The sequence below is a fragment of the Zingiber officinale genome, chromosome 6A (assembly GCF_018446385.1).
Source record: "Zingiber officinale cultivar Zhangliang chromosome 6A, Zo_v1.1, whole genome shotgun sequence".
In the NCBI taxonomy this organism is placed as follows: Eukaryota; Viridiplantae; Streptophyta; class Magnoliopsida; order Zingiberales; family Zingiberaceae; genus Zingiber; species Zingiber officinale.
The window spans coordinates 150,388,122-150,399,909 of record NC_055997.1 but is presented as its reverse complement, the minus strand read 5'-3'; the positions used below and the strand labels follow the sequence as shown (position 1 = coordinate 150,399,909).

The window sequence follows — 11,788 nt, the reverse complement described above, 5'->3', positions numbered from 1 at the left end:
CACAGTTTGGGCGGCAAGGAAATTTGGTTGGAACCATAACTTGGTTGCTTGGAAAAAAATCACCCAATCAGCAACGTTTAAATTGGATGACCAACCTTTGCTCTTCAATGTGTTGATGCTTGGAGAAGCCACCCAATCAAAAACCATGCATGTTGAAGGAGCAACCATTGTTCATTTGTTCTTGAACGTGTCGAAGCTTGGTCAAAAACGTGATCAGCAACGTTGAAGTATATGAATTAGTTTCTTGAGATGGCTTCACGTTCCAATCAGCAACGAGCAATCCAACATGAAGAAATTCATGTTTCTGTTCACGAGCGGCGTGGAGTCCTTGGGCGACGGGCAACGGAGGTTGAAGAAAAATAGGTCGCCGGCGCTAGGGCAGAGGGAAGAAGAAAAGCTGCAACTCCCGGCCGGTGGTGGATCAAACTTCAACAAGCGAAGCGGAAGGAAAATGGCTCGAGGCATCGGTTGGGGAGGAGGAGGCTTCGGCGCTGCTCGGCGTCGCGAGAGGTGAGGGGAGAAGAAGTTCGGCGTGCGTGGGGAGCTAGGGCACGGCAATTTAGCTTTTTATAATATAAACTTAGGTTTAGATAAATTAAAACCTAAGTTTATTCCTCAATCAACTGCCATATTTTGAGTATTCCAAATGGACCTTTTCCAAAACCTATAATTTTATCCCCTCAAAATATGTCATACGAGTTCTGATTAAATCCCAGAAAATTTCTAAAAATTCCTGAAAAATCTAATAAGATTATTTGTCAAATAACCCTATTTTTAATTATTATTTTATTGCCGTATTTTACAAATTCAGAGTTGTACCTGCTCTGATACCACTTGTTGGATTGTGAAAGTCGATAGAGGGGGGGGGTGAATATCGATCGATAAAGTTTAAGCGAGTACGCAGCGAAAAAATGAAAATAAAACAATGCTAACACAAACCAATTTACTTAGTTCAGAGCCTTGGTTGACTCCTACTCCTAGGCCCACACTCGTCGAATGCTTTCGTTGGACAATCACTAATAGTTCATAAAAAGGTTTAAAAAGTTGAGTACAAGAACTATATAAAAAAATGAACAATACCGACAACAATAAACAGAACTTGAGCCGTAGGATGTCTGGGAAGCAGCGTCATAGAAGCACAGGGAAGTAGAGCAGATGTCGTCGTTGTTCTTTGCTTCAGGACTCACCCTCCTTATATAGGAGGCTCCAGGCGCCCGGATCCCTTCCAAGCGCCTGGACCGTGACATAGCCTTGCCAACCAGTGAGCTCCACGTGCAACGACTGCGACGGGATAAAATTTACCTTCTGAGCACTCGGACCAGTTCCGAGCACCCGAACCAACTTCGGGCTCCCAGACCACCTTTCTCCAGAAGATCCTTTTCGTGCAAGAAAGTGTTAGTCCGAGGTAAAATAAAAGTTATACTACCCTGCAAAACAAAAGTTAGCATAGTTAATGAAAATGAGTAGTAATTAGATTCCGTCTCACCAAGATTGGAATTTAGTCGAGATCTCAACTTAGATTTCTGAAATGGTTCTACGTTAGATCGGCGCCTAAGTTCCCTTCCTGGGAACACGTCCTCACAGTCACTCGCCTCCAGTGACTTACCTTAACTTACTTGCCAGACGTCGGTCAGCCCGTCGACCCGTCTAGACTTCGTGCCAGCTATCAGATCAACCCGTTGACCTAGCTGGACTTCGTGCCAGACATCCGATCAGTCTGTCGACCAGTCTGGACTTCTCCTGCAACACTGAGTTAGCATAATAAATGAAACAGTACACTAAACTTAAGGTTACCTCCCTAGGGTTGCCTAGCTTCACTCACTAGGACTTCAATTGTTTGACTTCACTCACCAGGACTTCCTCCACCTAGCTTCACTCACTAGGGTCTGACTTCACTCACTAGGACTTCCTAGCATAATAAATGAAACAGTACACTAAACTTAAGATTACCTCCCTAGGGTTGCCTAGCTTCACTCACTAGGACTTCAATTGTTTGACTTCACTCACCAGGACTTCCTCCACCTAGCTTCACTCACTAGGGTCTGACTTCACTCACTAGGACTTCCTCCACCTAACTTCACTCACTAGGACCTGACTTCACTCACCAGGACTTCCACCACCTAGCTTCACTCACTAGGGTCCGACTTCACTCACCGAGACTTCCACCACCTTCACTCATCGAGACTTCCACCACCTAGCTTCACTCACTAGAGCCCGACTTCACTTACCAGGACTTCCACTACCTAGTTTCGCTTACTAAGGCTTCCACTTTACCTAACCTTTGGTTAGGACTTACTTTTGCTGCATCTAGCCCTGACTAGACTTCTCTCTCCCAAACATCAAGTCTTGTTTGGATCAACCCTTGGTTAAATTAACCAAACTTAGGTATATTGTTAAATATCAAAACCCTAGAGGTCGATTGCACCAACAATAATGTTGTATGACACATCATTTCTGATCAACACTGAACCAGAATCCACTGCCTTATATGTGTCAAATCAATCCTTATTTGGAGTCATGTAATATAAACATGCAAAGTCTAAAATCCATCTGTCAATTGCTTCGAACTCGACATAACTAATAACATATCTCCATCACTGCTATCTGAATTTTCCTCTTCAACTATATTTATAAACTTTATCGAACTACCTTTGTTCTCTGCAACATGTTTCTTTATCTTTGGACAATCTCTCTTGATATAACCTTTACCTCCACACTTGCAGCACGTGATCACCTTCTTCCTTGTTGACTTAGAATGAGCCTTGTTGTTACCTGATCCATGTCAATATTTGCTCCTACCACACTCTTGGTTGCTAGTTATCACAAGTCCTTCTCTCTGAGAAATTTCATCGATTGGTTTTCTTCCTTTGGTGAAAACCTAGCAACACACCTATGATCTCCTCCAATTTGAGAGTTTCTTTACCCCCACATCAAAATAGTAACTAAATTATCATACGTAGGAGATGAATGTAGAGAATGCAACAACATCAGCGTCTTATCTTCATCTTCGATCTTCACATCAACCCGCTTTAGATCACTCACAATCTGATTGAATACATTGATGTGCTGGCTCAGATCAGTTCCTTCTGTCATCTTCAGCTCGAATAATTTCTGCTTGAGATATAGCTTGTTTGTCAATGACTTTGACATGTACCGGCTTTCCAGCTTTTGCCAAACTGCCACCGGTAACTCCTTGTCCATGATATGGTACATCACATCATCCTTAAAACAAAGTCTGATTGTTGTACTGTCTTCGCCTGAAGTTCTTCCCAATATGATCTCTCCATGTTTTCCGATTTCCTTTCTCCTAGTGCCTTCACCATGCCTTGTTGCATCAACAAGTCCTTGATCCTTTTTTGTCTTAATCTTCACCATATAAAACTTCGCAGAAGTCGTCCCTGACATGTTGAAGAAATCTGTCAAAACCTGTAGCTCTGATATTAATTGTTATGCAAAGAGGGGGGCAACACCTCTCAACTTCTAATGCGGAAGAAGAGGAAGAGAGAAAAAGATCACGTGGAGCAACGAGATAAAGATGCACAAGAAAGGAGCAAACATGAGGAAGGAGAAGAAGAAGAAAAGTTGTTGTGGTTCGGTAGCGTACCTACTCCACAAAAACAGTCGAAATTTTATTAGAATTCTTTCTACACAATTGAATCACATTCCATATTTTTTTTGATTTATAATGATTTATATAAATAGTGTATAAATCCTACACCTAGTAAAAAATCGTAAAAATATTTTATTATAAAAAATCACTTTAAGACATCCATTGGTCTCAGACAGCCAATGTAATATTAATATCTCTCATTCTCCTCTCGCTACAAGCATGCCCGGCTGAAGGCATAGCTCAATAAGGTCTATGCCTAGAGCCTCAATATAATTGGGGCTCATTAATATTATATTTTTTAAAATATATTTAATAATTGAAATTTAATTTTAATTATAACTGGACATTTCATTTCAAGAATGCCGCTTCGGCGCTTCAATTTCCGTGCAGGCGTGCACAGTAATATATACTGTACCGCCGCCGCTTCGATTTTCTACTGTGCACATTGTACAACCATCTTTGAAGACTGCCACTTCGATTTCCATGCATAGTAATGCACTGTACAACCACCTATTCCAACGAAAAACAAAACTTCAATTAATTATATAAAATAATTCTCCTAGAATTCTATATAAAACCACTACAAAATTTGATTTACTCATGTTTTCGTTCTCTAAGTCTCATTCTCTCGTCCTGCTCATATTTTCATCCTCTAAATTTCATCCTTTGTAATCTATATTTTTGGCCCCTCATCATCTCGACGGTGATTTTTTCAGTTAATGCCCTTCGCATTCCTTAATCGTCAGGTAATATTTTTTTAATTTTTTCTTCATACTTGAAATGTTCTTTATTGTATAAATAATAAATTATTGATGAAATGGACCCAAATATGAAATATGGTTGGAAAATATATTATTAGCAGTTGTATGAAAAAAATTTTCTGATTTTTCCTCTCTCGCAAACAAATCACTACCATCACAAACTTATTTATGCACTTATCTCATTTATTATATATTTGTTAAGTATAGTTTATTATAAAATATAAACTGCTTAAATTAATCGATTCAAACCAAATTTAATATTTTATATTTTTTATTATATTTGTGCAGGTAATACTCAGTAATCAATTTGAAATATCATCAAATTAAAACTACACGGCATAAATCAAGTTTTATTGTTCATTTAATTCCAAGTAATTTTATTTTGATAAATAATAGAGACTTATATTTTCTTTTCTAATATTATTTTAATATAAATATGTCTATGAAAAAAATATGATTCTGGATATATGAAGTATGAAAAAAAAAGAAAAATAGAAGAATTTATTCAATCTCAAAAAGGCGCACTCGATAGATATATTATTAATATTCAAAATCAAAACTCAGAAAATAATATAATCGAAAATTTAAATGAAAAACTAATTGAATTTTCACCGGAAGATAATACTTTAGGACAAAAAGAAATCTATCAAGAACTTTCTAATGATCACAAAACAAATTCATCAAATATAATATTAATGAAGAAAATAATTATAATTTAGAAGAAGAAAAAGAAGACTTAATAAATCATGAAAATAATTTTTTTTAATAATATTGATGAAACCATTATTCAAAATATATATGATCCAGCACAATGGAAAAATATAAATACAAATTTAATAGATTTATTAGTTGAAAAGGGTCCAATTAGAGAAATCAATATTTCTTTTCCAAACGATGAAAATTCTAGACATTTTTCTATGATTGCTAATTGAGTTGTAATTGATTTTTGACTAAATAATTTACAACAAAAACAAAATACTTTATCTAATTCTTTTGAACATTCCGTGGCACTGAAAGAAGAGTTTCGTGATTGGAAAAATCTTAGTGCCAAGCTTAAAAGTCATGAAACAAGCAATGAACATATTATAAATATGAATATTTGGTTTGATATTGAAATGAGATTGCTTAAAAATAAAATCATTGATCAAAATTTACAAGAAAAAATAAATAAGGAAAAAGAATATTGGAAGAATGTATTAATAAAAATTATTGCTATAGTTAAAAATCTTGCAAAAAATAATTTGGCATTCCGTGGCACAAATGAGAAAATTTATCAAGATAACAATAGAAATTTTTTAGGTTTAATTGAAATGATAGTAATTTGATCTTATAATACAAGAACACCTTAAACGTATTCAAAATGATAAAATTCATAATCATTATCTTGGTCATAATATACAAAAATGAGTTAATAAATATATTAGGAAAAGAAGTAAATAATATTATAATTAAAAAAATAAAAGAAGCAAAATACTTTTCAGTTATACTTGATTGTACTTCTGATTAAGTCATCAAGAATAAATGTCTCTTATATTACGATATGTAGATATTTCAACAAGTCCAATCAAAATAGAAGAATATTTTATAGAATTTTTAAAAGTAGATGATACATCAGGAAAAGGTCTTTTTGATACGCTTATTAATATAATAAAGAAAATTGAACTGGATGTGAATGACATAAGAGGACAAGGATATGATAATGGAGCTAATATGAAAGGTAAACAACAAGGTGTACAAAAGAGATTGTTAGATATAAATTCTAGGACTTTTTCTACACCATGTGGTTGTCATAGTCTTAATTTAGTACTATGTGATATGACTAATTCTTGTCCTAGTGCTATAACATTTTTTGGTGTGATACAACGTATTTACTCATTATTTTCTTCTTCTACAAAAAGATAGAAAATTTTACAAGACCATGTTTCTAATTTAACTCTTAAACCATTATCACAAACACGTTGGAAAAGTCATCTTGAAAGCGTTAAAGCAATACAATATCAAACTCCACAGATAAAAAAAGCTTTATATAAACTTGCAGAAACTAGTGATGATCCTAAAACAAAAAGTGAAGCAAATTCTTTAGCAACATATGAGTTTGAAAATTTTGAATTTTTATTAGGTATGATATATTATTTGCAGTTAACATTGTTAGTAAATTTTTACAATATAAAGATATGAACATTGCTATTGCATTAAATCAGTTAAAAGGTCTTGTTTCTTTTTTTTAATGATTATAGAGAAAATGGATTTATATCTGCTGTGATTTCTGCTAAAGAGATTGCAAATGAAATAAATATAGAACCAAAATTTCGTGAAAAACGTGTAATTAGAAGAAATAAACGATTTGATGAGAATAAAATTAATGAAGTGAAGCTTTCACCTGAAGAATCTTTTAAAATTAGTTACTTTAATTATATTATTCACCATGTCATTTCTTTACTTCAAAGTATATTTGAACAATTTAAAATATATGAAGATAATTTTAATTTTTTATATGATTTAGAAAAGTTAAAATTGCTTGATGATGAGTTTTTAAAAATAAAATGTTTAAATCTTGAAAAATTTTTAACACATGACATGTTATCTGATATTGATGGTTTAGATTTATTTTTAGAATTAAAAGTTTTAAGAGAAATAATAAATTCAGAATTAAAAACAACACTTGAGGTATTGAACCTTATAAAAAAATTAAATTCTTTTCCTAATTAAAATTAATAAAGTCTTATTTACGTTCAACAATGTCTCAAGAAAGATTAAATAATCTAGTAATTTTATCAATTGAAAAAAAAAATATTATCAAAACTCGAATATAAAAATTTAATTAATAATTTTGTATCTCAAAAAGTTAGAAAATAAAATTTTACATAAAAAATATTTTAAATTAATATTTTATTTTTTTTAAAAAAATTAAACCTATCATTGTCGAAGTCCGAATGAAAAAGGATGACGAAAATTTAAAAAAAAAATATTAAAGACTTAATTTTTTATATTTTTTTATTTATTTTGCCTATGAGACGGGCCTCATAGCATCTTGAGATGGGCTACAAGTTCCAAACTAGTGTGCATAGACATGTAGCAGCAACAGCAGCCGTGCGACTCCATTTGCCACTGCCATGACAGCCACAGAAAGAAAAACTCCCACACAAGCATTTTATGTCGCTATCTCTGATCCATATACGTACATCTACAAGTATAAATTATTTAGGGTAAAAAGACAAGGAGAAGGATGGCAGAGGTGGTCTGGTCTGGTCTGATCTGATCTGCAACTCTGCATGCATGGTCGCATTCTTCTGCTGTTAAGCTTCAGCATTCAAATTCAATGACATTGTCTGTCTTCTTCCTCTTCTTTCAGTGCTTTTCCCAGCAGCCATTGTTGACACTCTGCCTTGCTTTACAAATTAATTTGCACGAGGTACCTAAACACCAGGGTTCCTATTCATTAATTGTTTTGTGCCTCTCTCACTCTCATTTTCTTCTTCATCTTCATCTTCATCTTCTTCTTCCTTGAACAGGCTGCACTGCCATGCTCACTCCTCGGTTTTGTTTTAATCATCTTCTCGGGAGCAAACATGCTTCATGTTCCCTCACTTTTCCCTGTCACCACCTCTCTCTCTTCCTCTTCCTCTTCTTCTTCTTCTTCATTCTCATCTTGTAAGCATTCAGTGATTCAGATCATCTACGACTCCGCTGACAACATTTCTTTTCCATGTCCCTCTGCATGCACTCATCTTTCATCCATGCCAGCTACTTTAGTCTGTACGTACGCAAGGAGTATGATACAGTGCTGCTGCAAAAGCCATGAACATGAAAGCAACAGATTCCTAGCATTAACATATCAAATATCAAATCAATAATACACTCACAATCTCGCTCATTACCTTAAAATCACTAGTTAAACACACACATGGAATCTTAGTTCATCATTCACTGACAAAACTGCAGAATCCCAGAGCAACCAGATCATGACTATCTTGGGTGTAGAACAGAGGAGGGCTTGGCTTGTTCCAGCATTTGTATCACCTCTCTCATGGTCGGCCTCTCCACGCTGTGCTCCTGCACGCACAGCATGGCAACAAAGAACACCTGCATGGCCTCCTCCACCGGCACGTTGCTCAGCCAGGGGTCCAGGATCTTCACCACCCCTTCCTTGCTCCAGTTCGTCACGATCCTCGTCCACTGGACAAGGTCCAGTCCTTCCTCGCCGAAGCCACCCACCGGACGTCGGCCGGTGATGAGCTCCAGCAGTACTACTCCGAAGCTGTACACGTCGCTCTTCTCGTCCACCTTCAGAGTGTACGCGTATTCTGCATCACGAAAATATATTAATCGACATGATCAGTCTAGATTCTGAAGAAAATTTAAAATCAGGGATTCCGATCAAGATTCATGAGGCAAAAGGGATGAGGAGCCCGGTTCTTTAAAGAGAAAAAGCAAGGCAAATGCCGTTTGCTTTCTTTGAGGAGTTGGTCGGGCGATCTCAGTGCCCTTCTTTTGATTGAAAGGGATCTCTCACTCAGTGCCATGATTCTCAGAGCAGGAAGAGTGTAGACAAAGTGTACTGCTCGGAGGATCTTGCTCGACTAAACGAACTTATCTACAATGAAGTAAAAAGATGATACTGAAAGCAAAGCAGAGAGGATGATTACCGGGAGCAATGTAGCCATAAGAGCCAGCAATGGCGGACATGCATTCGGAGGCTCCAGTGTCCCTCAAGTACTTGGCCAGCCCGAAATCAGCTACATGAGCTTCAAAGTTTGCATCCAACAAGATGTTGTTGCACTTGACATCCCGGTGAAGGATCGGAGGGCGACAGTCGTGGTGCAGGTAGCACATTCCTTTGGCCGATTCGATGGCGATCCTGAGCCTCATTTGCCAATTGAGATACCCAGCTCTCTTTCCATGGAGCAACTCTCCTAAGTTTCCATTGGGCATGTACTCGTAGACCAGCAACTTGCAGTCGTTGTTGGAGCAGAAGGCGAGCAACCTGACGATGTTGCGATGTCTAATCTTGCCCAGTGTTTGAATCTCTGCAGAGAATCCGTTGTCATGCGTCGACCCTTTGCTGATTCCGAGCAGTCGCTTCACTGCGACCTCTTCGCCGTTAGGCATCGTGCCTCGGTAGACGATGCCAGCTCCTCCTCTCCCGATGACGCAGTTCTCTTTGAGGCATTCTACAATCTCTTGGCTCCCGAAATCCAATTTCTGGAACGCAGTCAATTTCCACAAATTAGAGTTTCTTGCCATCACAGACCGCGTCTTGATGGCCACCGTGATGGCAAAAACTATGGAACACAGTAAGAGGCCCAGAGCAAACAGGAGCTTGGACTTCCCGGGGAGCTGGAGCTTGAAACTTCCTTGTTGGTCTCGATGGAACTGAGAACTTGCTGAGATGTTGCAGGGGTTCAGAATTGGCCCGCATAGCTGAGGATTGGAAAGGAAGGACGAAGCGTTGAAGTAGGCAAACTGCCCTGTCTCCGGCACTCTGCCGGAGAAGTCATTGTGAGAGAAGTCGACCGAAGTTAGACTCTTCATGCTCCCCATTTCCTTGGGAATGGCTCCGGCCAACTGGTTCCATGAAACATTCAGATAGTTCAGAATCCTAATTTGAGACACTTGGTACGGCATCTCACCGGTTAATTGGTTCTGGCTCAAGTCCAAGTAGGTCAGCAGCAAGCAATCGCCAAGCTCAGGAGGGATCCGACCAGAGAAGTTGTTCGTGCTCATATCTATCTTTAGCACGTGCTTGAGAAGACCAACCTGAGGTGGGATTTCTCCGGTGAACTGGTTGTCACTGAGAAGAAGAATCTGCAATGCCGAGAAGTTGCCAATGGAGCCTGGGAGAGGTCCGAAAAACCGGTTGTTCGATAGATTAAGCTGGCCTAGCTTTGTAGGTGGCTTTGCAGGCTCATCTGTTAGAACTCCGGTGAGGTAATTGTTTTGCAACTCCAGTAGTAACAATTCCAGTAGGTAGAGGAAGCCTCCGGGAATAGACCCGGTTAAGTAGTTCTGTCCCATGCGCACCCTCACGAGAGTTGCGCACTCGCCAAGGTCATCCGGCAGAGGACCAAAGAGGAAGTTGTTGAGCAAGATCAGTATCTCCAACTTCCTCCCGATGCAGAGAGCTCTGGGGACCAATCCAGTGAGTTTGTTGGTGGAGAGATCGAGCTCGCGGAGTTTGCCATTCTGTCCAAGCTTGGGAGGGATAATACCAGTGAAGTTGTTGTGCCACAGTTTCAGCACCTCCAAACAGGGCAGCTCTGCGATGAACAATGGGATTTCTCCATGGAACTGGTTGAGGAACATGTGCAGCAACTTGAGCTCCTGGAGATTCCCAAACTCATTCGGTATCTCCCCGGTTAGCGCATTGTTGGAGATGTCGAGGAATCTTAAGTTGCTCAAGTTGCCAATTTGGGGAGGAACGGTGCCGGTGAGCTGGTTCGTCTGCAGGAACAGAGTGTCCAACTTCACAAGATCCCCCAACTGGTGCGGGATTTCACCCTTCAAGCCACAGCTCGAGAGGTCAAGGTGGAGGAGATTAGTCAACCTGCCGAGCTCCGCCGGAATGCCACCGTCGAAGTCATTGAAGTAGCCTAAGTAAAGCTGCTCGAGAGTGGTGAGGTTGCCGAGCTCGGGTGGAATGCGGCCACCCAAATCGTTCCCAGCCAATGACAGATAGCTAATGGCAGGAAAACCACCGTAAGTGGCCGGGATCAGGCCGGAGAAGTAGTTCCCGCCGAGGTCCAAGTGGCGGAGCAGAGGCAGCTCCGGGAGCGCCACCGGGAGCGACCCGGAGAAGTCATTATTGTACGCGTCGAAAACTTGCAGCTCCACCATTCGAGAGAAGAAGTTCCAGTCCAGGGAGCCATTGAAGCGGTTGTTGGAGATGTTGAGGAACTGGAGGTGCGGGAGCTGGCAGACGCTGGCGGGGAACTCACCGGCGATGTTGTTGCCAGAGACCGACAGGCGAGCGATCGCCCTCAGCTCAGCGATCCTCGGCGAGAGGAAACCGGAGACGTTGAGGTTGGAGACGTCGAGCTCGGTGACCCCGCGCCCGGAGGCATCGCACCGGACGCCGTTCCACGAGCAGACCGAAGCATGATTCCACGAGCTCCAGCTCCGGAAGAAGTCGTCAGACGTGCGGAAAGATTGTTTGATGGAAAGAAGAGCAGAAGCCTGCTTCTTCAGGGAAAGGCCGAGGGAGGAAGCCGGAGAGGCGGCTGAGAAGAGAAAGAGAAGAGAAGCAGAGAGGAAAAGGAAGAAGCTTGCACCATGCATGGCCATGGAGAGATAGTGAGGAAGCAGAGGAGGTAGCTCGAGGACTGGTGCAATGGAGGAATGAGGATGGTGGCGTTGATATGGAGATGGCTCAAGCTGCTGTTGCTATCTCTCTTTCTCCTCTCTCTTTTTTCTTGGGAGG

General features: G+C 39.7%; 1 protein-coding gene across 2 annotated transcripts; it reads right to left on the bottom strand.

The window, feature by feature from the left end:
• Window positions 1–7,524: 7,524 nt before the first annotated feature.
• Window positions 7,525–11,654, bottom strand: LOC121998769 (leucine-rich repeat receptor-like serine/threonine-protein kinase BAM3). 2 transcript variants are annotated; one of them, XR_006116594.1, is made up of 3 exons: window positions 9,018–11,654; window positions 8,250–8,675; window positions 7,525–8,158 (listed from the first exon to the last, which is right to left on the bottom strand). XR_006116594.1 is itself a non-coding variant. In XM_042553817.1 (2 exons), exons 1-2 carry the CDS (start codon window positions 11,650–11,652, stop codon window positions 8,338–8,340), a joined length of 2,973 nt encoding a protein of 990 aa, XP_042409751.1. In that variant the 5' UTR covers window positions 11,653–11,654; the 3' UTR covers window positions 8,177–8,337. The 2 variants fall into 2 exon arrangements, 1 of the variants encoding a protein (XP_042409751.1); XM_042553817.1 differs by lacking the exon at window positions 7,525–8,158 and having other exon boundaries at window positions 8,177–8,675.
• Window positions 11,655–11,788: the final 134 nt, after the last annotated feature.

What these genes read in the sequence shown, in the direction of transcription:
- LOC121998769 (XM_042553817.1), bottom strand. Translation starts at nt 11,652, where the DNA reads ATGGCCATGCATGGTGCAAGCTTCTTCCTTTTCCTCTCTGCTTCTCTT. An exon ending in TTATGGCTACATTGCTCCCG is followed by an intron (nt 8,676 to 9,017) that starts GTAATCATCCTC and finishes TTCGTGATGCAG; the next exon opens with AATACGCGTACACTCTGAAG.